Source organism: Chroicocephalus ridibundus, chromosome 19 (assembly GCF_963924245.1).
Source record: "Chroicocephalus ridibundus chromosome 19, bChrRid1.1, whole genome shotgun sequence".
NCBI lineage: Eukaryota > Metazoa > Chordata > Aves > Charadriiformes > Laridae > Chroicocephalus > Chroicocephalus ridibundus.
This window is the reverse complement of record NC_086302.1, coordinates 5732765-5760319: the sequence shown is the minus strand read 5'-3', so window position 1 is coordinate 5760319 and position 27555 is coordinate 5732765. Positions and strand designations below refer to the sequence as shown.

The following is a 27555-nucleotide window of genomic DNA, read 5'->3' as shown; positions in this document are numbered from 1 at the left end:
CAGTTGGAATTTACTCAGCAGTTTTCAGGAGCAAGTTCCTGGACCAAGAAATCACTACTGTCCCAGCAGAGGTGACAAGACATACAGACATTTCAGCTGCTGCCTACTGACACCCACACAGGACAGAGGAATCCCTGTGTTCTCCTATTATGAGCTGCTGCCTCTTTGCCAGTTCACAAATTTTGAAGGGGGAATAAACAGTTTTTCAGGTAACAACATTCTTCTGACAGTTTTTTTGCTCTGTCACAAGGTTAGGTGCATAAACAGCAGTCACTTCAGATATACCACTGAATATAAAATTCTTACCTTCCCCTGGTCCAACACAATCACATGATCCTGGCTTCCTTTTGCATTTTCATTGCCCAACATCCATCTCTACGGATTATCCCAGGAAAAGCAAGTTCTGTATTACTCAGCTGGAAGGAAAAATGGAAAGGAGTTATTAAAGATACTGGACTCACTTCATCAAATGACAAACTACTGGCTTTGAGCAGTTGTAAGGTATTAATGGAGAATGAGCAACAGCTTTGTGGGCTCTGCAAAGCAAAGCTCAGTGCTAACCAGAGGACGAATTGCCATGTTGCAAAAAATACCCCATCCTGAGATTTGACACCTGAAAGGCAGTCTCAGCACAGACTCCAAAGAGGGCGAATGTGCAAAAGACCAGGTTGCCAGTGACCCCGAGACACAAAAAGTGCTACTTGACAACCAAACATCTTTATTCAACAGAGTTATCGGCTGTGGGTCTTGCCAGCTGTCTTGATTTTATGCCAGATTTTGCAATGTTGTAGGGAAGAGCGTGGAAAAATGACCTGAGGGTGCCCTAGGGACTCAAAAATCAGAAAACAAATAAATTAAATTGTAAATGTTTTTAATCTCATGATTCTTGCACACCCATGACTGCTGAAGAGTTGATATTCTAGAGCAATCAGTACTGGCCATGCTGCAGAATGACGATGGACATACAGATCCTGCCCAGTACGAAGATGAAGGATTTTCAGTGTTTCCTGCAAAAATGTAGTAAGGGTCGATGTTCATTACACTTTTTGTCTGCAGGGAAAAGCAGAGCGAGTAACTTTTTGTTCTGCTGCTGGGTGGTTTCACACATTAGTCACTGGAATGAGGACGCTCTGGGGCAAGATTTAATCCAACATTCAGAAGTTTCGGAGGGTTGGCTCCATCGCCCGGTGCCGCTCTCCTCGCGCTACAACCTTGCCCAATTTCACCACCTGAAAAAACCCAGCCAACAACCGGCGGCCGTGTGCTGCCCTCTCACGGGCTGCAAACAGCAGAGCAGCAACACCTCTGCTCGCCCAGACCCAGCAGCCACCGAGGCAATAAATAGTACGGAGGGTTTGGAGTGTCCCTGTCATCATCAGCCGGATTTATGGCATGCCGCAGTGACTGCACAACCACAGCCGGTGCTTTAGCAGCTCTGCCTGGCATTTCCTAAGAGGGTACAGGGCTCACAGAGTGTTGGGTAACGCCGAAATACCAACCAGCTCACAAGCACACAGCCCTCAGTGCTCCAGGTCCTCTTGTCTCTGCTCCATCATAACTACTGGTCTCATTTGCTCCAGGAACTGCCACCCTTGCTGTCGAAGGCCTGGGGGAGTAAAGAGGAGAAGAGGGAGGATTACACCGTTCCCAATCCAGTCCTACGTGCTGCTGACAACCCCAAAGACTGGATCTCCTGCCTGCCGAGTGGTGAAACCTCAGAGCCAGGGGCAGCCCCACTTTGGCTGGAATTTGGAGCACAGATTCTGGAGAAGGCTCCGGGGAGACCTTAGAGCCCCTTTCAGTCCCTAAAGGGGCTCCAGGAAAGCTGGGGAGGGACTCTGGATCAGGGAGGGGAGCCATGGGACGAGGGGGAACGGTTTTACACTGAAAGGGGGAAGACTTAGATGAGATCTTGTGAAGAAATTCTTTGCTGTGAGGGTGGTGAGCCCCTGGCCCAGGTTGCCCAGAGAAGCTGTGGCTGCCCCATCCCTGGAGGGGTTCAAGGCCAGGTTGGACGGGGCTTGGAGCAACCTGGGCTGGTGGGAGGTGTCCCTGCCCAGGGCAGGGGGTGGCACTGGGTGGGCTTTAAGGTCCCTTCCAACCCGAACCATTCTGTGATTCCATTCCTCAACCCAGTAAACCACACTGAGCCTTTGGCCTTCTGCTGATGCTGCCAACAAGTGTCTGACCTTGTAAACGACGTGCCGGCACTGACAGCAGTGTCTGAGCTGCATGTTCACAGCAGAGAGCGAAAAACTTCCACACTGTTTATTCCAGCACCTCCAACTCCTGCGAGGACATCTTGAAGACACGACTGAAGGGCTTTTAAAACACCACAGTGTCAGGAATGTTATCCCTTTACGACACCAAATTATTTGGGATACGCAATTTGTTTTCACGATACTTACGCAGAGCACGGCACAGTCCTGTGTACTACGACATGAAGTAATTAATCTTTTCTTCATTTAAAAGCCTCATGATTTTTTTAAGGCAATCCCATGATGCGTGGGGGCCTGGGCTGTCAGCTTGGAGTGCTAAAATGAATTCAACCCCCGCCTCAGAAAACACACAGATCTTTTAATTAGGAAACTGGGGGGTTGTTGTATTTGTCTTCTCACACGTGAAACTTCGGAGCACGCAACAGACCCCCTTTTCTTGCCCCGTTAAAGGGGCTGGAAACTCACTGTGCCTTTTCAGAAAGAGCCGAGATCCTCGGGCGTGAAGCGCCTCCAGGAAGGGCCGCACTAATGGAGGCCGCAGCGCTGGGCCCCCTGCCCCTCGCCAGGCGGGGTGGGCAGCCTCCCTGCCTGCTTTTCCGTCCATTTTACCACACAGACCTTCTCCGGGGGCGGACATCTCCTCCCTGCCCCGCCACCCCCGCGCTCCTATCCCGGGGGAAGTGTGCTGTCCCCCAGCCCTCTCCCCTTCTCCTCACACCCGCCTCCATCTTGCGGCCCCCCCGCCGCCCGCCCGTGGCGCTCCTCCTGCCGGCAGGGGGCGCTGCCGCGGGGCGGGGGCGCCGGTGGCGGCGGGGGCGCCGCTCTCTCCGCCCGCCGGGCGCCGCGGAGGAGGCGGCGGGGCAGCGCGGCGGCGGAGCGGGCCGCGGGCTCGGCGTGAGGCGGCGCCGGCGGCGGCAGCGGCGGGGCCGAGCCGGGAGGCCAAAGCCGCGGCCCCGCTGAGCCCGCCGCGGGGCCTGGGGGGAGCAGCATGGCCGCCAGCCTGTGGATGGGGGACGTGAGTGTCCGGCCGGGACCCGCGCGGGGCTTTGTGAGGCGGGCAGCGGGGCGGCCGGGCCGGCGGGAGGGCGGTGGGGCGGCAGGGCCCGGGGCGACCGCGGGCTGGGGCGCACTGACGGACTGACACCCTCACACTCCCTCACTCACGGACACCCTCACACTCCCTCACTCACGGACACCTCACACCGACCGACCGACTGACTGACACCCTCACGCTCGCTGACTGACACCCTCACACCGATGGAGTGACACCCTCACACTGACTGACACCCTCACACTGACTGACACCCTCACACTGACTGACACCCTCACACTGACTGACTGATACCCTCACATTGACTGATACCCTCGCACTGACTGACACCCTCGCGCTGGCACCCTCACGCACTGACACAGCCTCACAAACTCTCACGCACTCTGACACCCACACCAAACTCTCGAGCTGACTGACACTCTCACACACACTCATTCCTGTGCGGGCTGGCAGGCTCACACAGGCTGACACGCACACGAACACAGGCTGACATGCGAACACACACTCAGAGACGCAAACCCCAGCCTGGCAGGCACGTTCATGGGCACTTACACGCTCACGGACAGAGTTAGACAGACACACACACCCCTCAGAGTGACCTGCCCGCAGCCAGGGTCACAGGCACGCTGGTGGCACTCACACCAGTGTCCCATGCTGCCTGCGCTCACGCTGGTGGGCAGGCACGCTCGTGGGCACTGACAGGTTCTCACGTTTTCATGCTCACGCTTATTAGGCACTTACACACTCACTCGCATACTCAAAAGCCTGTATGCTCGCGTGCTTCGAGGGTTTATATGCTGGCTTCTATGCTTAGGCGCTTGTAGGCACTTAAGGCACTTACACACTCACTCACACCGCTGGGCTTGCACGCTTGTGCTCACGTTTGTAGCTATTTAATGCTTACTTACACTCGCCTGCTTGTATGCACCTATCCAAGAGTATCCCTCCCTGCCTGCCCCACACCAGCACGCCTGTGGGTGCACTCACGCGCTTGTAAGGATCGTCGTACTCGTGCACCTCTGTCCCTCACCGCTTGCCACCGTCCGCACACACTTTCGTACACGCTCGTGGCGGCATACTCACACCCAGAGTATTGTAGCGCTTTGCCACCCACCCACCCACACCTGTATGTATGTGCTCACGTTGTATTGTAGCGTCTGCACTGTCTCACGTATACACTGTCTCACTTTTACACTCACATGTACAATCCCACTGCTGCATTGTAGTGTCCTTGCTGCCTGCCACATGCTTTTATACACCTGCATGTGCATATAGACATGTATATGCAGCTGCACCAGCGTATCACGATTTCCGTGTTGCCTGCTACTTGCACGCGCATCTTTCTCCAGCCCCTTTCTTCCAGACTCACAGCAGCACATTGCGTAGCCCTGCTTGCACACACAAGTGCACCCTGTAGTCTTCCTCAGTCTTTCTCGTGCGTGTGTGTACACACAACGCAGCACCTCACTGAGGATCCCACCGGATGCTTCTCTTACACGCACACTCACCCACACACCAAGTTTGCCATTGCCTTGCACACATACAGTGACACATCAGGGAGCCCACCACTGCTTGCCACTCCTGCAGTCAGACTCCACGGAGTCTGCTGTCTCTTCCTTTTACCCGCACAAAGGGTTATCTACCACCCCTCCACCATAAGGCCATCTTCTTTTTCAGTCACCTCTCTCACAAGCAAGCTGCGTCTCTGTGAAACACACATGTACACATTCAAGCAACAGTCACCTGTTGCCTTTATGAGCCTGGCTTTCCTGTGCACACACCCCACCGGATCACCCTCTGCATGCCATGTCTGTACAGGGTAGTGCTGCCTCCTGCTTCTGGCACATGTAACAGAGTCCTTCCAGCTTTACACTCGCACCTCCGCAGGGCATCTGCCACCTTTTGCACGTGCGAGTGCGATATGGTCACCCACTGTCAGGTACTGCACCTTCTGTCAAGCACACAGGTGATGGAGCCACCTGGTACCTGACAGACACACAAACACACTCGAGGGCTGTCAGTTACCACGAGGCCATCTGTCATACCCGCGCAGGTGTATATGCTTATATGGAGCTATATATGTTCCCCCACACCCTGACCCCATGTTACCTCTCAGATGCAGTGCTCCCCATCAGCATGCATATTGAACAAAACCTGACTTTCAGTTAGTTCCCTCCTCCGCTTTCTATTACACAGAGAGGCATCCTTTTCCCTCAGTCCTTCATCATAGATTTGGTCGAAATTGCGGTGCCATTTCAGACTTTTCAGACATTTATGCCGTACAGACACCTGCTCTCCAGCGTGTTCACTCACACAGTGCCACTGCCCTGCACTTCACACACACTCTGACATGCACGGTGCCACCCTCTCACCTGTGACATAAACACAGTCAGTGCACCCCTGTGCAGTACAAAGCGCAGACCTACTGCGGGACGCGATTGGAGTCTCCCCTCCAAGTGCTGCCCTGCGTACCTCCACGGTTATGCGAGGTAGACACGGCTCTGCGAACCCCTACCCCAGCTTGGTGGGGGCTGTGTTACCTGACGCATGCCGCCCGTTCATCGTAGCACCCTTTGCTGCGCCGCGCCTGTGTACTGATCGCGCTGGCATACAGAGCAGGAGCCTGCCATCTCCTTATCCCCTGCTCCGTGTAGCGAACGCTCACTTTGTTGCTGTATGTTTCTGAGTGGCTTTTGTCCTTCTGTGAAAGCTCCCTGTTCTCTGAAATTCATGCTGTCTCTTGGGTTCCACTTTGCAGACTGTTGAGCCTGGTTCATGCATGCCTGCTGGTTTTGAGTGGCATCGACCCTCTTAAATGAGTCTTCTTTTTGAAGTGTAAGGGTAAAATACTTCTCAATAATGTTTTAACTGCTTAGGGTGACATTGACACATATATTCTCCTTTTTGTAGATGCCTTGGTCTAACTATTTTTTTTTTTTTTGCTTTTATAGCTGGAGCCATATATGGATGAAAACTTTGTTTCAAGAGCCTTTGCCACCATGGGAGAGCTTGTACTGAGTGTAAAAATCATTCGAAACAGGTTGACAGGGTAACTGTTTATGCTTGTTCTCGGTTTGTTCTACCAGTGCATTTGGATTGAACTGTTTGCCCTCTGCCCGTCGCTGTGGTCCTGTCCGTATTACAGTGATTTTCCCTTTGAGCTTTTCACCATTGCTGCCAACAATACGGGTATATTGATGATGGCAATGGAGAGGACAATTGCTGGCTCTTCGACCATCAACAAACCACGGTTTGGCCCTCATCCTGCAGTGCTTCAGCACTCATTCAGAGCGGCCTGTGTACACCATGCAGTCCCCAAGGGAATTACACCTCCTGGGCTGAAAGGCTCCAGTGACTAGTCTTTGTCAATCGTTGCGCTAGCGCAGCTACGTGATGCTGGCAGAGGTGGGAAGTCTGACTTAGAAAGAGCAATAGGAGAAGCTTTTGAGTTCATTTGGAATAAAATGAGTGACTGTACACAGGATAAAGTAGTTTCCTATTCTTGTAAATGTTGGAATTTCAGTTTTCAGTTGTTTAAACTTGGGTGGGAAAATTCACAGTCAGTCAAAGTAGGAAGCGAACTGATTGCGAGCAAAAATATTTTCTGTGTGCTTATGTTGACATGACTTACTGGTAAGTAGGGGCTATCACCACTTGAGATCCAAGATTACTTTGCTAGCTTCTTTTTGGTAGGTGATGTTTATGATTTGAAAAAGAAATTGTTCTAAGTATTGCAACTCTAGCAAATTTCCTACCAGTTATCTAAAAATGTAATTTTCCTTCTCAAATGTGTTTTAAATCTGAAATCTTTCTCTCTCCTCTCCTGTGTCGTATGTTCAGAATTCCAGCAGGCTATTGCTTTGTAGAATTTGCAGATCTAGCTACTGCAGAGAAATGTTTACACAAAATCAATGGAAAACCGCTTCCTGGTGCTACACCGGTAAGTAAATGAAATCAGCCAGTTGGGAAGCAAAACTGGGAAGGAATAGATAGTGTAGAATCTCTGTTTTGAATCACTACAGACAAATTCATAGTTAGCAAACTGGGATTCTTCTTTTCTTTAGAGTTAAAGTAATGAGCATAAAACTATTAGTGTTCTTGCTTAGAAAATTGTTGGAAAAATACTAATTTCTGTGTGAATGTCTGGATAAAATACGGGTATAGAAATGCTGTATTTCTGCGATACATACGTACAAGACGAACTTGCAAGTTCGCACTGAGTTTTGAGTAACTTTGATTTGCAAGAGGAACATGACTTTTAAGCCTTGCATTATTCTTGGCCCTTAGCAAACGAAAGTCATTCAAACCTATTTACAGTGGAGAAAGAGCTAGTCCGTTGTATAACTGCAATACGTAACGAATGTCTTGGATCCGTAAAAGCTAGGTAGTTCAGAAGAAGAGGAGGAATCATAGTCATAGAGGCTAATTTTAGGATGTTGACTCAAATGTGTAGTAGATTAAAAGGGGACGGCTGACACAGCTGCCCGTTGGACCCACAGAAGTTGGCTGCGGTAGCTGGGATGACTGGTTCATAAAGCAGCTCTAGAATCACCTCAGTTACAGTGTAATATTAAATTGTTGCCTATTTCAGTGCAGTTAATGCCTTGAGTAGGAAACTGGGAAGTTCAGGTGGTGTCCTTTGAACTATTTGGTCAACCTGCCTGAGAGGATGGAGCTCCCTGTTAACAGGGGTAGATGAGAGGCCCGGAGGTATCCGTTTCACTTGTCATGTTTAATATGCCCTTATACTGCAAATCACAGCCCCCAGTTAAGGGAAGCTAATATTCCTAGATGCCTTCTATAGTCACTAGAGAGAGAAAGAGAGCAGCTCTTGCAAGGAGTAATATAATAATTGAAGTTTGGTTTCGGGAATACCCGCCTTTATCCACAATTTAGTTCCAAATGCGCTGTTGTGTAGAGGGATGATTTACATAACACGTGGAGAGAATTACAGATGTCAGACAGAGATCCTAAATCAGTGCGCTCAGCAGGCAACTGTCCGGCTCATCTCTTGCGTTGAGATACTTTTTCTCTTGTTTGCAGAAAACTGAATGTGGCTCACTCTTGTATTTATTTTTAAATACTGAATCAGGCAAAGGAATAACAGCGAGCCATGGTGCTGTTGCTGTCTCTTTTTTACAGAATTAGTGTCCCCACTTGCCATTTGAGTGGAAATACTCTCAGGTCTCTCATTGATTTTAAGCCCAAAATATTGTGAAGAGCGAAATCCAAACAAAAGATGAAAGCGCTTCACAGTGGAATCTAAATTTTGTGTGAGCTTATAAATGGTCCACTGAAAGAGTTCTTACCACCGTGCGCCAGTGAATGCAAGCATGCAAGGAACACGACTATAGCCTAGAGTTCAGTCTTTGCTCTATTTCCTAAGAATTATTTACGCTATTTTTGGGGGAAGAAAGTACGTCATCCAGGGTGCAGGAGCACACTAGATCCTCCGCCGTACTGAACAAACATCCTGATCTCTAGGTTATGGGCTCGCAGCAGACTTGCTTTCTTTGGCCAAATTCCCCTTGATGTTGTTGCTGTGCCAGTGTGTAGCGCAGAGGGATATCTGCTTTGGAAGCCTGTTGGGAGATGGGAAAATGGTTTTGAAGCCCCTCAAGCTGATGAGGGAATCCAGCTTAGGTCTTCCACTGTCTGGGTGAGTTGGGACACCAGCGTTCTTGCACAGGAGTGCAGTCCTTTGTTTCTTCCTCTGTCAGACATGGTTCAGAAGAAAATTGCAATTACCATTGCGCTTTGCGGTGCACCTGCTTGGATCGTTGTGTGCTAAGCATCATGTAAGAATGCCCATGGGATTGAGGCCCTCGGGATTTTGAGGCAGAAGCCCAACTCCTTAGATCTCGGTCTTAACTTAAATGTGAGTTGGGCACAAGTTGCTGAACCCTGGTAGGATGGGGGCAAGGAGTTCCGCGTGTGCCAGCGGGCACAAATCTGGGCTCCTGGGACACTTGTTTAAAAAGAAAGTCAGGTGCAAAGTTTAGGGAGGCCTCCAGTGTCCAATGACAGGTAAGGCTTTCACGAAAAACGTGGTTTGGGATCTTAGTAAATCAGCACATAATCAGCACATAAAAAAAGTAATGAATACTTTTATTTAGCCATAATTCCAGACTCAGGGACTGATTCCATTTTCCAATGTGGCAGACTCTGGTCTGCCAGTATTCTTGTAAATCACAAGCGTCCAACAGTCTGTGCTGTCATTTCATTTTAAGACCTTAAAATTAGATGTAATTTAATATTAGTTATTAGTACCTCTGTTTTCCTGTCTTGCTTAAAGATGCAGAAATTTGATGCTATGTAATATTCATCTCTCTCTCACTAACCTTATGAACTGGTGAAGTAGGTATAGCCAGGCCAAACCTCTTGGTGCAGGTTCTTTGCTGATTTTCCTTATTATAGCTGTATTGACATCAAATAAAAACGTTGTCCTTGATACCTTAACTGGCTGGCCTGACGGCCTTGAACACCTGCCGGCATTTAGAAAGTTGTATATAATAAGCTTATTGTATTTTTTCCTAATTGTTTGGATTCATTTTTGCCTTGTTTCAGGCAAAGCGATTTAAATTGAATTATGCAACGTACGGAAAACAGCCCGATAACAGGTAAATGCTCAATATTCAAATATTAGTTTTGCCTGCTTAATGTCTCTTTATTAACTGCCTTGCAAAGAATATTCAAAATATGTTAAGCCACAAGTTCGTCATTGCCGGATGAGACGTACAGCTAGTAAATTTGGATAGGGGAGCATTTCTGAGACGGGTATGACTAATATTTGTACCATTTTGTCTAGCAGTGCCAGATAACTAAATCCCATAATTAAAAACGTAGATTATATTAAACTGCCTTGGCACACGCTGTAGGTAGTGGTGATGCTGTAGCATGTTAGCACTTTCTGCGGATGCATCCCATCGCAATACTGCATGATGCCACGAATGTGTTCAGCATCTGAAGGTAAATGCGGTGGTTTCACACCACCTGGCTTAACTGGCTGGAGTCCCACAACAGTCAGCAAAGAGAGAGAGAGAGAGAGAGAGAGAGAGGTGCTCCAAATTGCCCTCTGGAGGAGCCCATCTTTCTCCGTGGACAGGGAAAGGTGCCGAAGGAGGCAAACGGGCTGAATTAGGCTCCTGAGGTTTGGGGGGTGTGAGTACCTTTCATAACACCTGCCCAGAAACACTTACACAGTTGAAGTAATAATAACACGAAGGAGTTGTTCAGGGAGGTGTGTACGAGGGTGAAGGCAACAGAATCCTGCAGTTTGTTAGTGGAGTATTAGCTCGTATCTCAGCAATTATATTTTTATTTTAAATGATTATTTATGAACCTTTTAAAAAGAAACCCCAACTTTTTAGATTACAATCAAGGCATGACAGGTGGGGCCAAGAATGAGATTGAGGGCTGGTAACTAATTCTTATGGTTCCATTTGCTCTGGAGCTAGAGGTGGATCGCAGAGCCTTTCCCATTCCAGCTACTTGCCCCGCGAGTCTTTAGCAGAGGGAGGATGGCTGAAACTGCCTGGCAGTTTTATACTTTGCCTTCTGCGTAGCACAGCAGATTTGTCAGGAGTGTTTGAAGATATTTAAAACTTTCTAGCATCAAAGTATCTTCATTCATATGTTATAATTTCAGGTCAGTATATCGGAAATAGCAAATCTATAAATGAAACGTTAATGTTTTCTTGCCGTACTAGAAATCCAGAGATATCCCGTGAGAACTAAAAAATGAAACTCTCTTTAAATAAAAAGCAGCATTGAGTAGATTAGTTGTGCTGCATCAATAAAAATTTTAGTCACCTAAGCAACTTAACTGGTGACACTTTAAAGTATATATTAAATAGTCCTTTAATATCGCTTTTCAAATGTTTAGGCTAAATGTTAGCTGTCACTCAGCACGCCTCTTCTTTTGTGTAATTGTACTTAAGAAGTTTTCTTTTCATTTCTTTAGTCCAGAATATTCCCTTTTTGTGGGAGACCTGACTCCTGATGTGGATGATGGCATGTTATATGAATTTTTTGTTAAAGTTTATCCATCGTGTAGAGGTGGAAAAGTTGTTTTGGACCAGGCAGGAGTATCCAAGTAAGTCATCTTTTATTCATTCTTCTCTTTCACTTCACATGCAGCAACAGGAATGATATAATACAGCAAGGGAAAAAGAATAGTTCTATCAGCTTAGATTTTACTAATCTTAAAATACAATGTTCTTGGACATTCAGTCTACAGTAGGCTTGGGTTTTGATAGTCACCACGGCATGTTGTCACTCCTGTTGGCAGTATGCTGTTGCACTTCTGAAAATGCTGAAAACTGTCTGAGTAATCTTGAAACACCGTTTCCCTGGACTTTCAGATGGAATTGTGCTTCTGCAGTCCTTAGGCTATTGAGCGTGTATTCCTGTGAAAGCTGTACGGGTTTTTGTTTCAAATAGGGTAGGGCAAAAAAAGCTATGATTCATTGTTAGTAGCCGCCTTGTTCATCTTTACTGGCAGCGTCTTGCCAAAAACAGATATCAAAAAGTCAGGTTTCTTAACGTGATTAAAAGATTTTCTAAATTGCAGGAAATTAAACTTTTTTTTTTTTTCCTAGAAGAGGGACCAGTTGGTGAGCATCCTTGTTTTCAATACAGAACATGCCTTCAATGAAACCCAACATTCTGATATAATACCTACAGGAATGTTGTGATAAGACTTAGAATACGGCTGTAGATCTCCCCTCTTTCTCACATAAGGTTTCTCAGTCTTAGCCATGTTGGTTTGAAGGAACCTCTGGAGGTCTCTGGGCCAACCTCCCACAGAGCAGGACTGCTGCCAGCGCTAGATCGGGTCAGCCGTGCATTGTGTAGCCTGGAAAACCTCCCAGGACGGAGATAATACAACCTGTCTGGGCAGCCTGTTCCAGAGCTGCGCTGCCTCCCTAGTAATGAAGTTCTTCTGCATCTGCAACCTGAACCTCTTGCAGATCTGCTCAGTCACTCTCTGGCTGTTAAGTCACTCTCATGATCTTACTGCCACCTCACCTGAGACTGGCACTGCTGGAGTGGGCTCCGGGTGCCTCCTCCTCCTCCTCCTCCTCAGAGGTGTAAACCCAGCAGTTCTTGTTTTGCTGCACCTGCTTCAATCTCTGCCTACAAAATAGGTGTTGGATGATGGAGGTTGGGCCATTAGCTGGGCTTTGGGAACTGTTCCTAAGTGCAGTCCTCAGGGAAAGGGAATCTGTGGTAGCTTGGGAAGTGGGGAAGGAGCAGGGACAGAAAGGCCTGTTGCTGGGAAGAGCACAGCTGTCTCCCCTAGCAGTGCTGGGGTGTTGCTGCCAGGGGCTTTGTTGTGACTTGTGCAGTTACTCAAAGCTGAGGCAACTGCAAGTGTCAGTGTGATGCGTGAGAGGAACGCGGGGCTTGTGGACGTGCCTAGTGAAGCCCTGTCCCTTCCAGCCAGGGCAGGTAGATCAGGAAGGTCTCCTCCCTGCACCTCTTGTCCAGGCAAGAGAGGAGCTCAGAGCCAGACGCTGTAGTGCTGTGCCTGCTTCTTTGCTTTCTGCTGAGGGTGCAGGCTGGGGGGCTTCTAACTGCAGGGACAGGACAGAATGTCTGCCAGGGAGGTCCTGGCCGTGAAGAAACGAGTTCTTGGCGGGTTTTCTTCTGTACTGAAATCTGGTTTAGCCATTGGTGTGAAGAAACTGGAAAAGTTGGAAGAAGCATTTTGCTGCACCCGACATCCATTCCTGTACACCACGTCCACCCTTTATCTGTCCATCTCTATTTCGGAACTCCAGTATTCCCGGCTTCACTGACACACTCCTGGTTCCACCGGAAAGGCTACAAGAGTCTTTGTAGCAGCTTAGAAACTTACAGGCTGTTGTGTGCAGACACCTTAAACTGACTTAAAATTTGGCTTGCACTGGTTTAATTTGCCACAGTCTTTTCACGGAGGGCAAATTAAACAGACTGTGTACCCATGTAGAGTTTTGCTTTTGCTTGATTATGCAGTTTGAATATAGATAAGCCTGAGCTTTGATTTGGTCTTCTGTATGTGAGGAGTACACATGCATACATGCATATATGTGTAAAAATATATATTTGGACTTGCGTGCGTAGCTTGCTATGCAAGATACTGCATTTTATGGGGCACTAACTGCTCTGTAATAGCTTCCAGTGTGGACCTACTACGAGTAATAGGTGATGCTGCTTTCAAAATAGTGTGTTATTTGGTGTTTAAAGTGTTCCCACAGAATAGATAACATGCTGTAAATTTACACCCTTGCTTACGGCTCGTTCTTCTCCCCGGGTAGACAAGCCCTTTCCCTCCCAAACTCCTTCCTTTGCCTAGATGGATTCCTCTTTCCCTCCCACACCTAAGTCTTTGATCTTTCTGCTGCGTGAGGCAGCCCAGCCCATCTTGGGATCCTGGCACTGCCCTCCTGGATGCTGTTGCGTTGCTTCTGACTCACTACGGCATCAGAATCTCACGCAAAGGACCTTTGGGGTTGGAGGGGAATTACTATTTTGTGTCTGGCTGACTTACAGCACTGCTAACACCACAGCGAAGGCTCGCCGCGGGGTTGAGGGGTGGCTGGCTGTGTGCTATCCCTGTTCAAGTCATGCTGTCAGAGCAAGTTTTAGGAATTTAACGTGAAGAACTCATTTTCAGGTCCACTGTTGAGAACGCAACGCTGATGGGGCCACGCCGTCCTTGGGAATCATAGGAAGCCTTTTTGAGTATTTTCCAGTTGAAAAAAGGACTTGGTTGGAAAGCGTGTCTCAGTCAATCCTACAGAAAAGCAGTGTTTTCCTTCTCAGTGAGGCAGTTTTCGATATAAGCAGTGCCTGTGTCTTGTCAATCCTGTGCTGACTTGCAACTGTTTAGTTTATCTGTATCCTCCCAGTATAGATTTAAGGCTTTGCTACCGTCTGTTCATGCATTTCGACATGTCTCGTGTCAGCTCACTTCCAGTTCCTCAGAATCCACTGGCACAAGAACCACTTTACTTTTGTGAAGACTTTGAAAGTCCTGCCGAAGCTTGGACGTACGGTTTCAGGCATTTTGCAAAAGCAACTGGAAGACAGAATAATTTTATCACTACTAAAAGCAGGGACAGCCCTAGCGAAAGTGTTTCATTTGCTGAGTTTTTAAAAAATAATTTTTGCTTCACTGTAAATATTTAAAAAAAAAAAAAAAGTGGCCCCGGCGTTTTTTGTTTTATATGAGTTATTGTGTATCTCTGCAGAGGTTACGGGTTCGTGAAATTCACGGATGAACTGGAACAGAAACGAGCGCTGACGGAGTGTCAAGGAGCTGTGGGGTTGGGCTCTAAACCCGTACGCTTGAGTGTGGCTATTCCAAAAGCGTGAGTACAAGAGCAGCCAGACGTTTCTATACAAGCACCGTGATGTGAAATCACGTGTATTTTTAAATGTCTTTTAGTGGTTTGGGTACATTTCCTGGATGTTTCCATCACAAAGTGAAGGAATACCCACGAATATCCTAAAGTAGCTAGGGTCTCAAAGTGCACAGGAATTCAAAAAAATTACAACGTTAGATCAAGAGTAAGCATTTTACACTGTTTTTATTTGTGTACATTATTAAATACAGACACATGTATTTAAATATGAACACACACAAGTACACACACTGTATTTAAATATGACTGTTTTTAAAGTATATGTTCCTTTGCGTTAAATTGAAATAGCCTAAATCTGCTTATTGATTTCTGGATAGCAAAGCTCTATTACCTTGCTAATTCTATTATAATGTCTACTAAATATAAGTCTTTCGGGGCAGGGATTAACTTTTTTTTCTGTGTTTGTTCAGAACCTGAGACAATGAGATCCTGGTCTGACTTGGGGCTCGTAGCACTAGGGTAATACGAATAATAGTAATTGCTCCCTATTTGAATAATATTTAGATTTTCAGTGACCTCAGAAGTCTTGGGGGGATAAGGAAGAGAAAAGCAGAAAAAGTGAGAAATATCGTGGTGAGAAGATTGATGTTTCCCTCTTCCCACTTCTCACCAATTTCATCATTAGACATAGCTTTATGTGTGACATATTTTCATCTTCAAACAATACTTGTCATCTCATTATTTCAAATCTTGATAATCAGGTGGGATTCCCAGTTCCTTGGGAATGTGAATTTTAGTCAGCTCATGGGCTATTTAAGTTTATTTTTTCAATTACTTGTAGTCCTTTTTACTTCATGTGCTCTTCCAACCCCGTGCATTGAAGATCACCCCGTTCAGTGGGAGTGGGGACAACTGGTTGTCACTTAGGCTCTGTACAATAGTGGCGGAAGGGAGAGGTTTTTGTCCATTCTTACCAAAGAAAACCCCAGTTCTTTTGCAAGGCTCTAAGTCTTTAACTCTTCACGTAAAGCAAGACTCAGTACCTTGTCTCAGGAGGCTGCAGAGTACTTTATTTACTTTATCAGAAAGAAAAAGGGCCCCAAGAATCTGCATCATGGTTCAGGATTGTTCTAAACTGGGGCTCATAGTCCTGAACTCTTCCCTTCCCAAAGCCAGGAAGTGTTACTAAGTTAACTCATAAAGAATGAAAGCAATGTTTATTAATGAAGATGAATATGAATACAGGAAAGGGCGTTAAGTTTCAACCACTTCTTTCTTTCTGCAAATGTATGCAAATGATAAATACTGCTGCAGTAAATAGTGAATATATTTTAAAGACTGAAATTTGCATGTTAGACTAAGCCTTGTCTATGTACCATATTGTATCTTAAGCTATTTCACTGCTTTTTTTTTTCGTAATCGCTCTGCATTATTTGCAACTTATTCCTGCTTTATTTTTTTAAGTAACCGTGTGAAATCAATGGAGTACAATCAGATGTACAACTATAATTATAACCAATATTACCAACAATATCACAACTACTATGCCCAGTGGGGCTACGACCAGAACACGGGCAGTTACAGCTACAGCTATCCCCAGTACGGCTACACGCAGAGCACAATGCAGGTAGGACCGCGCGACGTACTCACGCTTCTGTGATCTGTCAGCACAGAAACACGAGGTGGCTTACAAAACGGTGACGGGCACATTTTATTTGCAGGCTCTGGGGTCTTACTGTAGATACTGAGGAAGCAAAAGTGTTTAGCAGACCCTGATGTGTATTGTTGCCTTGTGCGGGGGATATTGCTGGGACTGGAGGGGTGAAAATGTCTGGAGGACACACAGGGTCTCGTAACACGGTTGTCAACGGTAGAAGGGTTCTCTTGACACGGCCAGTTGGACACACAGTGCTAAGCCTTGTTTTAGAGGCTAGAACAGATCAGGACGGCCACCCAGCTTCACCACAGGAGTATGAAGAACTGCTGCCACTGTTAGAAGTTTAGTGTGGGATCTCCCCCGTGGAGTCTGTTGGGAGCGGAACACGAGGCGTGTATGTGAAGAATTCTGTTGTAATCAGACATAGAAGTCTGTATACGACAGTAGTAATCAACACGTGATGTTCATAAAAGAAACAGTAAATATCTGCTGTCCTAAGGGGTTTGGTTTTTCCCTTGCAGACATATGAAGAAGTTGGTGAGGATGCACTGGAAGGTACGTTTCTTGAATTCGATATTGAAGGTGTCTGTTTTTTCTGCACTGATTAGAAAAGGTCTTTCTCAAATTGTCCCTTAATTTCAGCGCACAATATACCTTTATCTTTGAGTACCTCTGAGCTCTGAGAAAATTTGTGGGTCGCTATCACCTAGCGGAATTGCAACCTTATTTTACGGTTCCTGTTCCTAGTCTGAACCTTGTCAGGACTGAAATTAGTTGACTTCACTAGCATTAAGATTTTAATCTTCTATAGTACTCAAACTTGTATCCTTTTTTTAAGTATTTTTTCTGGTATGCTACAAAAACAATGTAGGTATTCTGTTTTTCTGTAAAATCTTGGAATTTAGAGCCCAGGATACTTGACTGCGCTTCTAGTTTAAAAAAAGAAATAGTATCAGTTAGCACACTGATAAAATATTTGCTTTAGTAGTCATCGCTTGAAATGGGCCACTAAACCGTGCTGGTGTTTCAGATATACAGGCAAGCACTATTCATTTATTGATGCAAGAAAAACATCATTCCATTCTAGCAGTGCCAAATTTCTGTCTTTCTCTTATTCTTCTCTTTAAAAAAATTTAGAAATGAGATGGTGATAGGAGAGAGCAGCTGGATCCTTTACTTTAGGATCTATAGGTATCAGTAATGATGTCAGTGAGAAAGCCCTTAATGGCTTTTAAAGGCGTTACAGCAGAGCTTTCCTTTCTCTGAAACTAACACACCGGTACTATAGTTGGAATGGCTCTGGGGTGTCTTTTTCTCATGGATTAAATTAATATCTTGAAATTTGTATGAAACTCGAATAATGTATTGCCAGTGTATCATTCCTTTTTCTTAATTCTCTTCTCCTGTCGTGTGTTGCAACGTGATGTAGCTAAAACCGAACGTGTTCACACGCATTTTATTCCCGATGTGTTTTGTAGTTTTTTCCATTCCGTCGTCTGGTTGCTTTGCGCTCTGATAGCCGCGTACTAACCCGTGTGATTGTGCTAATCTGATAACCTGATCTTTAGATTGTGGGTGGTGTTAGGTGAGCGTGACATCCTACAAGTCGTTTGGGGAATCCGAAGAGCCGATTTTTGTGAAATGTTAAGCGTGCATTGGTAGCAGCAGAATTGTACCCGCTGGGTTGCTATCCAGCTCCAAAATGCTTTACAAACATTTCTTCCAACTGTAAAATAGGGGACGTGTTCATAGATAATTCACTGGGTGTCACTGGCACTTCTTTGGGTACTGACTGTGAGATGCTGCATCAAAAGGAGCATGGCCAGCAGAGTGAGGGAGGGGATCTGGCCCCTCTGCTCTGCTCTTGTGAGACCCCACCTGGACTACTGCCTACAGCTCTGGGGCCACCAACAGAAGAACCTGTTGGACCTGTTGGAGTGGGGCCAGAGGAGGCCCCGGAGATGCTGGGAGGGCTGGAGCCCCTCTGCTGTGGGGACAGGCTGGGAGAGTTGGGGGGTTTCAGCCTGGAGAAGAGAAGGCTCCGGGGAGACCTTCCAGCCCCTTCCAGTCCCTAAAGGGGCTCCAGGAAAGCTGGGGAGGGACTCTGGAGCAGGGAGGGGAGCCATGGGACAAAGGCAAATGGGTTTAAACTGAAAGAGGGGGGATTTAGATGAGATATTCTTGGCTGTGAGGGCGGTGAGCCCCTGGCCCAGGTTGCCCAGAGAAGCTGTGGCTGCCCCATCCCTGGAGGGGTTCAAGGCCAGGTTGGACGGGGCTTGGAGCAGCCTGGGCTGGTGGGAGGTGTCCCTGCCCAGGGCAGGGGGTTGGAACTAGATGATCTTTAAGGTCCCTTCCAACTCTAACCATTCTATGATTCTATGTTCGAGGCTTTGGCAGATGAGCTCTGGTGACTCTTGCAGCAGCGTAAGACGCTACCGTCCCCCGCCATCCACTCTGACCCTGTAGTGGAGGGAGCAGAACGGAACGTGTGCCTGCGCCTCCGCTCCTCCACTTTGCAGTCCGGTGCCTTAGTGCCAGCCCACCTTCTCTGGCAGTTTAAGTGGCTACACTGGGCTGCGAGGTGCAGGTATGCGTTCTCTCTGTTGACTCTGCTATGGGGGCAATCGCCACTGGAAAGAGGGACGTATTTGGATGTAGTTATTTCTTATCCCGTTGCAGAAAGATTTACTAGGGCTAATCAGTCAGGTTCGTGATTGGGCAAGTGCTGGGAATGTTTTGTGACTCCCCCCGCGTTGGTTTTAATAAAACTAACATGTTTCTGGGGTGTGGGTTTTTTCCTAACGCATTTGGCATGTGACCTATTTGTCCGTCTGTCTTTCCTCCTTTAGATCCGACGCCTCAGTTGGACGTCCACGAAGCGAATAAACAGTTTATGGAACAGAGCGAAGAGCTCTACGATGCCTTGATGGACTGTCATTGGCAGCCTTTGGACACTGTCTCGTCAGAGATTCCAGCCGTGTTATAGCCTCGTTGCTGAGGCGCTGTGTCTGTGTGACAAACCTGCCAGCGCGTTCCGGACTGTTCTGCTGCACCCGGATCCTGCGGTAGCGAGGGGTGGCCCTTTCTCCACCCCAGGTCTGTTACTCGAGGTACAGGAGAGGACTGTGGCCTTTCCTGTAGAGAATGAGTATCATAGGAGCACCGTGGTAACTTTTATTCCTGGTGAAAGTTAGAACTGCAACAGTTTGATTCCTTTTGTCTTGAAATGAACTCTTAATACTTCTTGGGAATTGTAATTTATAAACTTTCAACAAGATGGCACAGGGGAAAGACTCTACTCCAACGTACAATAAAAAAGTTGGTCTTTTAAGTAAAATTACCCTTTGCATTTTGGTTCCTGCCCATCTTTCTGTTTTGCTGCCCATTTAATTGTCTTCAGTCAGTTGATCCAACCCTTGGGAATGTGTTATTTTAAAAAAATCATTGTTGGATGCCACTAAAATGTCTCAAAAGCCTTTCTAGTGACTGGGTAAGGTTGCTGTAACTTGAGCACGGGGAAGAAGCATGGAGATGAAAGCTTATGTTCTGCTTAACCTGAGCTGGGATCTTGAGCTAGACACGTTATAGCTGGGTGTTCTTAAGCAGTCCACCCGAAGAGCATTTGGGAGAGTAAAGACAGAAAGGAGTGTTATAAAACTGCTACAGACCAATGCCTTCTGGTGGTCTCTCGCTCGTTTGGCTTGAGGAAATAATTTGCACGAGGAAATAATTCCCCATCAGTCAAGCAGTTTCAAACGCTTTTACCAGCAACCTTGTCTAAATGTTGACTTTTGTGTATCATGCCTTTACTTTCATTGCGGACACACCTTGATGGTCTCGTTAAGGTTTCGTAGCGTCTTCCACTGTCCTGGCAGAGTGAAATAACGGTGAGACTGAAGATCTTGCAGCAAAAACGGGTCAGAGCAATCTAATCGATATATTGTGCAACAAATTGTTGCTAACTTGGAAAGCAGTTTTCTACTGGATGTTGTATAAGCTGGATGGACAAGCAATATATTTAAGCGAATATTATGTTGCATTAGAGGTGACAGCGAACATAATAGCACTTATGTACATGTTATAAGCCCTTTTCAGGCTTTTGTGCCTTAAACTCTTTGAGAAACAGGAACAGATGAACTACCTGTAATAAATGTCTATCCAAGAAATAGTTTGGGTAACTGAAATTGCTACTGCAAAGCGTTTAGTTGCCTCCCTGCCCATGTCGATGCAGAGATTTGCCACGAAATTTAAATACTTTTCATAAAGCCTACTTCTGCTACACCTTTGTTTGTGTCCATAATTATGCAATCTTTGTCAGTCTGTGGTCTTTCTAGCAACAGCGATGGTAAATGCGCTCTGAATATGAGGGGAATGGTGGCATATACTGGATTTAGCATTTTTCTGGAGGGCTACGGGACCCCCGCGTTCTCATCTGCTGTGAATTTTTTCCTCCTGCTGCGCATCTGACTGTGCTGTGGGCTGTTAACGAGCGTCCCAACCTTCGCTTACTCTGAATTTAAGGCAATGAATGTTCCCCGCGTGTGCTGGTAGCGTTTCAGAGGCAGCGGAGAGGTGGACGAGAGCAGAGGGCTTTTTTTCTTCTGATGTAGCTGCTCAGCGGTGCTGAACACTCGGATGACGTCCGTCTTCTTGAAAAGCGCCCGCTCAAGAGAGTGGCATTTCGGAGGTGATGTAAAGAAGGTTTTCTTTATGTTCTGCTGTTAAACGCTTTCTAGATCGTTCTGTTACTGCGCTGCAAGAGTGCTACCCTCGATCCTTCTCTTTTGGACCTGCCTTGGTGGGAAGAAAGTTGGTGGTCTGGTGGTCTGAGCCATCAGGAGTGGCTTCCCCTGGATTCTAGGAGAGCCGCCTGCGTACAGACCCTCGGGCCCTTGCGCGGAGAGCGATCTGGGAGTAGAGAGTCCAGGACAGATTCCCACTGAAGCCTGTTTACTGCTGCGGCCGAGCTCAAAATAGCGTTTCCTTTTAGGAGAGAGGTTGACGTGAGGCTTTGGGCCACGTTCCCTTGATGTGCGAGCCAGCCTTTTGGGGTTGTGTGGGGGAATCTCGGCCCATGTTGAGCTGTTAAATCTCTCTGCGCTTTTTTCTGCGTGTCGCTTACTCATCTTAATGTTCATTTTTCAGCTCCCGGCCATTATTGCAGCATCTGAAGCGCAGAGGAGACTTTTATGTGGAGCTACAAAACAGCCGGTCACCTGGATTTTGTAGGGTTTGTGTTTTGGAATCCAAGTTAAACAGAGTGTGGGATTTTGTTTGTCATGGATGGCTACAGGAAAAGCCCTGATTAATTACCATTTAGGGTAACACAAGATGAAAGACGAGGACTCCGTGTAGTAAGGTAAATTCTGCTTTTATCTTTATGTGCTAAAGGCAAGAAATCCACGGCAGATGGTATCACCGCTCTCCGGGATTATGCAATTGTTGAAAATTGCATCGAAATCCGCGACTGAGATTATGAAGTATCCTGCCTTTCGGCATGCAGCGTTTAGTAGTAATTACAAAAACGCTCGAACGTTCTCACTGTGTTACTTGATGGAGGTGGGATGAGCCAATTTCGTTACTCTAAATTGCAGGGACTCTCGGATTACTGTTTGAGTTTATAGAGGCTGGAAAATGTTCAACCAGCTGCGGCGTGGAGAGACGTGGGCGTCACTCCTCTTGGGCACAAAGTAGTGATTTCCAAAGCGTAAGCTGCGAGGCTGCGGGGTGCCCCGTTGCCAATTAACACGTGTTTAATTAAAAGCTTGACAGTAAGCATCGGGGGTGGCCTGTGAGAAATCCTGACCGGCTTCCAGCGGGATGAGGAGTTTCTTTAAACCCATTCCTTTAGCCAATGTGGGTCTGAACCAGCGCAGCCCCGAGTCGGGGCCGGGGGTTGTGATGATGTTTTCCGTGTGAGTCTGGCTAGTGAAAATTCCAGTTACTTGGCCCGTTTTCAGGAGCCAGGTTCATATCCCGCACACCGAGGAGTACTGAACGCCCTCGGGTATTTCTCTAAATCCCTTTTGAGGAACGGAGATATTTGCCTCTGATCTTTGCCTGCTCGGTTTCTCATTACCGGCTTGTTAATCCCCGGCTTCTGCTAAACAAGATCGGAGAGGAATTTTTACCTTCCAGCCTCGCTCTCTGCCAGTGTATCTTGTAAAGCGTACTGGATACACCAGTTTCTGGATTTAACCTGGGATTTGCTTAGACGTGAAATTAATCCGATGTCAGGATAGGGGATGAATTTTAAAACACGATAGCTACGTTTAGAAACTGATAGAGCTAGTTCAGAAGATGTCACTCTGACAACGCTCGCTTTACCTTTTCGCCTGTTTAGAGCATCCCTACAGAAACTATCTCCTTTTTTTATATCTTTTAAGTTGTCTCCATCCATCTTCTCGTGGTGGGCTGAGGTTTACTGAGCACCTGTTCGGTTTTGGGATTGTTCTTTGGGGATTCTCACCGTTTAGGATTTCAAAGATTCTCTTCCCAAACGCTTAATGTTTTCCAAGGTTGTCTGAATTCTGGGGGTGGTGTGATTTTTTTGCTGCCACGAGAGAGTTTCTTGTCCCGCCCCCGGGATTCGGCTGTGCCGAGGAGAACCCGGGTAGCCTCGTGACTTGGCAGAGCAGCTGCCGGATCCCTGGAGGAGGAGGGGGACGGGACCAGCTGCTTGTCCCCTGTCCCCAGCGGCTCTCACAAGGGGCTGTTTTTGGGAGAGCTTGCTCACACAGGGGTTTGGGGCTCATTTCCAGCCTCTCTTCGGCTTTAAATGGGGGCCAGGCTTATTTTGTTGGTAATCGGCACGTTGGTGGCAGGGTTACCAGCTTGAAAGGGCGATTCTTGAGCGCTGTGATTTTTTTATTTTTTTTTTTTGACGTGTGCATTTTGCTCAGAACAGATTAAAAACTAACTATTGCTCTCCCTCATCCTTTTTTGCGCCTTCTCAGGGGCAGCCTCAGGCTTTTCAGCCTCATCTCTCAGGGTGGCTGTGGCTTCACCATCAGTCCCTTCCAGATGCTCTCGTTTTAAACCCTTTCCGCTGATTCTGGACCACGCGCCAGGAACCTGACGGAGGTATTTTGGTAGAGATGCTTTTATTTATGAGAAGCTTCCTTACATTCCCCTGGGGCGGGCTGTACCCCCCCACCCCCCACCCCATTCCTGCCTTCCAAAAGGGAGGAAAGAGTAGGAAGAACGTGGTGGCTGCCTTCACTTTTTCGAAGAGCAACCCCAGAAATGCACATTGCGGGGAGGAGAGGAGAGAAATTGCCTTTGTGCCCCCCGCCCGGGGGTTCGTTTAGGCGGGGTGGGGGAGCGTGGCTCCCCCCCTAGTGCAAGGGGGGGTTACAGATCATGGCGTTGCTGCTTGGGGGTGGCATTTCCCCTGCCTTCCCTGCTGCTGCGGGAGGAAGGGGCCGGTTTATCCTTGGGGATGGCATGGCGGGGGGTGGCATGGCCGGGGGGGGGTGTAGGCGGCGCGAACTACAACTCCCAGAAGGCCTTGCGGGAGGGCCAGGCCCCCATCAGCCAATCAGCGCCCGCGCTGCCGCCCTATAAAATGCCACCGCGCGGCGCCTTCCGCCTCTCGTTGTGATGGCGGCTGCGGACGGAACGTGGAGGCGCGGCGCCGGGACAATCCGCCGCCATCCGCCCTCCCCCGGGGCTCCCCCGCCACGTCGGCGCTCCGTGGGCTCTGCGTCCGGGTGGCGGCGTTCCGATGGGCTGTGGAGGGGCAGCGGGAGGGCCTTGCTCACTCCCTCCCGGCCTGCGGGGAAGATGGCGCCGCGGGTGAGTGCGCGGCCTGCAGGCCTGCCCCGGCCCTATCGAAGCTGCGTCTGTCTGGGTGGTGTGGCAGACGCAGTCAAAAAGGAGCCGAGAGCGATGGGTTTTTTTTTCCTCGACGGTCGCCGCTCAGTTTGAGCCTCCGTAACTGTCCGGCAACATTTCAGGAAAATACATGGCCTTGCGGGGCGGGGCTACCGAGGTGAGGGCGAGCGTCGGGGTGCCGCTGGCCACTTGCGGGAGCTGGAACCTGGCCGGGGGTGTCGGGGGGGACTGTCGCTAGGAGAAAGCGACCACCCCAAATACCCGCTTCTGGGGTCCCAGCTGGTGCACGAGTTGGTGGCAGGGGGTGGGTATCCATGATACTTTTCCTGACATCTGCCTGACGCTCCGGACTCTGTTCTTCCCCAGCAGCATCCTGGCGTGGAGGGCGATCCCGGCACACAGGATGGCTGGTGATGGCCTCGGCTGGGCAGGTGAGATGTGCGATCCAGGCTCTGGAATCTCCCCTTACACTGGGAATCTGGTTGCCCTCAGGGTCTCCCTTGGCCGGAGCAGCGAGCAGCCGTACTTCGTGGCCCTCTACTAGCAAGATAATGCCGGTTGTGGGCCTTGTTCCCGCTGCTCTGGATCCTCTGCAGGGCTCCTGCTCGGTGCTGGGACCCGCAGACCAGGATTTCCTGCTGCCAAGGCCCATTGGAAATATCCCTCTGGTCATTAAGAACGGCAGAATCCCTTTATTTCTTGCTCTGTCGAGATGGGTGGCATAAGAGGGGACTTTCTCCAGTGTCACAGGGCCGGGGTTGTGCCACAACCGGGGATCAAATGTGATCCGAAGGCAGTAGATGACCCTGGTTTTGCTCTGCCTGAAGCTGTATCGGGTTTTGCGGGCTCAGCGATGACTCTGCATGTTTATCCAAGAGCTGTGGCTCCCTGCAGTAGCTACAGGTCTCCAACAACATGCAAGAGCAACGGGAAGGTCTTTGACTGCTGGGCCTCTCTTGCCTCTTGCTGTCACTCGCCCCTCCTATATATTTTCAGGAATTGGGGTATTTCTTGCTTCCGAGGCGCTGGTGGTTCCTGGGTGGGGCGTGTCAGGTATGTGTACTCGTGGGTCTGCAGCTTGCTGAGGGTGTTGCGATGTTTTCCAGGGTTGCTCGCTGTTCCAGAGCTCGCTCCGCCGCTGGCTGGATAGATGCGAGGTGAGGACACATGCCCTTCTCGGAGCCCTCAGCCTGTCCCTCCAGATCCCTTTCCCATCAGATCTGAATACCGATCTTGTGGTCGAAAAAGGAGGAAAAACAAAATTCAGACCGGTCTCGGCCTCCTTGCTGGCGAGGTCCTGCTCTGAGAGAGGCTGGTTGGAAGACAGTCCGTGTGGGCCTTGCTCCTTCGGGAGGGCTGGGGATGGGGGTGAATAAACGTGGGGCGCAGAGGGGCCGGGAGGGTCTGCTGGGGTTCGCTTGCACTGGAACCGGTTGATTCCCGGTGAATGGCGACCCGTCAACTTCAGATACTTATCTGGGGCTCTGCTTTTTTTCAGGAATTCCTCGCTTAGTGGAAAAGGCTGAGAGCGTATGAACCTGTCCCTGGTGAAGGGATTTGGTTGCATCCATAGGGCCGGAATAGTGGGAAAGCCGTGACATGGAGCACGTGAGTGGCCTTTGGGGGTAATTGCCTGGTGTGTGGTGTTTGGTGAGTGGGATCTCGCCGGTCCTGGAGGACAGAGGACAGTTCAGGCTGACTGTGCCTCTGCTGGAAGTGGCCAGTGGGAATGGTCAACTTCATTAGTAAGGTTTTTAATTGGGCAGCCTGTTAGCAGAGTGTTGGTGAGATCAGTCGCGCCGCACCAGCCCTCTGAGCGCAGCCTGGTCTGTGATGACTCTGCTCTTTGGAGACTGTCGGATGAATCCTGCGGATATGGGGCTGAGGCCAGGCAGGGGAGCTGAAACCACCCCGTGGAGAGAGGGCAGCAGGGAATTCCTTAACCCGGGTGAAATCCAAAGCAATGCCGAGTCAAGCATCATTCACGCTGGATTATTTTTTTTATCCCCTCTTTAGGTGGCAGTAGGGCGCGGAGCTGAGATGAGCCAGTCCCTGAGGGTTTGGTGCAAGACCGTGTTCTTTCCCAGCCCTCTCCTCGGAAACTGGCTGTGCGTAGCCAGATCTGGCTCCTTCCTGAGCCAGGAGCTCCCCCAGCTGGGAGCAGCCGCTGCGGGTGCTGCTCAGGCTCCCGTTTACCGGCATGGCAGAGCGGTCCCTGCTGTGTGGAGTTTTCCCAGGAGAAGAGCTTGGATATAAAGCATTTTGAGGGTGAATAAACGCAATCACTTGAAACTCTCGCTCTGCTTGTGTTTGGGGTGCGTTGGTTGGTCTGGAGCAACTTCTTGCACCTGAAGGTTGCCCACCCTTCACGGTGGGGTTCTGCCGCTTCTCCCCTGGCTGTCCCGGTGGGCAACTGGGGGATGACTGGGATGTGCTTTGCTCTCCTGGAAATCGGTGTCTCTGCCTGTGAACGTCGGTGCTCATCCTAAATGGAGTTCCTGCCCGAGGGAGGTGGTGCGAAAGCCCGTTGGACACCGCAGCCACCTTGACCAGCAGCATCTCTTCTGCTGGAACCCCGCCTCTGGGGCGGTGGGTCCCTGGGGCGCAGGAAATGCTCCTGGGGAGTCAGAGGAGCATGGAGCGGCTCCTTCCCCGGGCGGGCGCCATGTCTCACCGTGTCCAACATCCTCTGCTGCAGCCCCGGTGACTCCCGTCACCTGTTTTCTCCCGATGGAGAGCAAACGGGGTGAAAGCAGCCCCAGAGCTGTCGCGGGGGGGGCTGTTATTGCCTGTCTCTGCCCGAGGGGGAGGGCAGGGCGATGGCAAAGTCCCCGCGCCGGCTGTTAGCAGAGAGAACCTTTGTCCTGGGGATGCAGTCGGTTCCTCTGACCCCTCTTCCCCTCTCCCCTTGGGGATACAAAAGCCCCTTTTCCACGGAGCTCGTGTCCCGTTCCCCCCCCCCTCCATGATTTTGGCTTCCCCGGAGGCACGAGTCCCTCTTCGGCAGCCTCTCTGTATTCCCGCAGCCTGGCTGTCACTGTCTTTGTCACCAAAGCCAGACAGCGGGACAGACAGACCTCGTGTGTGACAGCACCAAACAGCGTCCTGGGGACAGGAGGACAAGGATGGGGCCAGCAGCTTCTCCCTCCTCCCCGTGACAGTTTGTTTGTCCACCCGGGGAAGGTGCTGCGGGGTGGGGACAAGGCTGGAGACCTGTCCCCAGCGCTGCCAGCACAGCAAATCCCCGCCAGGTCGGGATCTGGCCACCGAGCGCAGCCGCCAGCATGGGGACGGGTGCCCCCCAGGACCCCGACCTCGGGGGACACTACCAGTTCCGTGTCATCGTGCTGGGGGACGCGGCAGTGGGGAAGTCGTCGCTGCTACGCTGCTTCGCGGAGGGTCCAGCCGGGGGGGCGGCCACCCCCTGCCCCACTGTTGGCG

General features: G+C 49.1%; 1 protein-coding gene and 4 non-coding genes across 10 annotated transcripts; all 5 read left to right on the top strand.

Moving 5' to 3' along the window:
• The first annotated feature begins 3062 nt into the window (after window positions 1-3062).
• TRNAU1AP (tRNA selenocysteine 1 associated protein 1) lies at window positions 3063-27389 on the top strand. Of its 6 annotated transcripts, none has more exons than XM_063356260.1 (15): window positions 3063-3234; window positions 6222-6319; window positions 7111-7210; window positions 9838-9890; window positions 11234-11365; window positions 14508-14627; window positions 16086-16248; window positions 16800-16833; window positions 19128-20965; window positions 21424-21637; window positions 23235-23361; window positions 24481-24545; window positions 25221-25271; window positions 25613-25722; window positions 26131-27389. In XM_063356260.1, the coding sequence occupies exons 1-9, from the start codon at window positions 3208-3210 to the stop codon at window positions 19262-19264; spliced, it is 864 nt and encodes a 287-aa protein (XP_063212330.1). In that variant the 5' UTR covers window positions 3063-3207; the 3' UTR covers window positions 19265-20965; window positions 21424-21637; window positions 23235-23361; window positions 24481-24545; window positions 25221-25271; window positions 25613-25722; window positions 26131-27389. The 6 variants fall into 6 exon arrangements, with proteins under 6 accessions (XP_063212330.1, XP_063212331.1, XP_063212329.1 ...); XM_063356262.1 differs by adding an exon at window positions 6029-6105 and having other exon boundaries at window positions 3079-3234; window positions 19128-21637; XM_063356261.1 differs by having other exon boundaries at window positions 19128-21637; window positions 24484-24545.
• LOC134525431 (small nucleolar RNA SNORA16B/SNORA16A family) lies at window positions 24100-24248 on the top strand. Its single transcript, XR_010073775.1, has one exon. It is a non-coding gene; the product is annotated as a small nucleolar RNA SNORA16B/SNORA16A family (small nucleolar RNA).
• On the top strand, window positions 24974-25104 carry LOC134525432 (small nucleolar RNA SNORA44). Its single transcript, XR_010073776.1, has one exon. It is a non-coding gene; the product is annotated as a small nucleolar RNA SNORA44 (small nucleolar RNA).
• On the top strand, window positions 25308-25442 carry LOC134525421 (small nucleolar RNA SNORA61). The gene has a single exon (XR_010073766.1). It is a non-coding gene; the product is annotated as a small nucleolar RNA SNORA61 (small nucleolar RNA).
• On the top strand, window positions 25937-26007 carry LOC134525427 (small nucleolar RNA SNORD99). Its single transcript, XR_010073772.1, has one exon. It is a non-coding gene; the product is annotated as a small nucleolar RNA SNORD99 (small nucleolar RNA).
• Window positions 27390-27555: the final 166 nt, after the last annotated feature.

What these genes read in the sequence shown, in the direction of transcription:
- TRNAU1AP (XM_063356260.1), top strand. Translation starts at nt 3,208, where the DNA reads ATGGCCGCCAGCCTGTGGATGGGGGAC. An exon ending in CCAGCCTGTGGATGGGGGAC is followed by an intron (nt 3,235 to 6,221) that starts GTGAGTGTCCGG and finishes TTGCTTTTATAG; the next exon opens with CTGGAGCCATATATGGATGA. An exon ending in ACACGCAGAGCACAATGCAG is followed by an intron (nt 16,249 to 16,799) that starts GTAGGACCGCGC and finishes TTTCCCTTGCAG; the next exon opens with ACATATGAAGAAGTTGGTGA.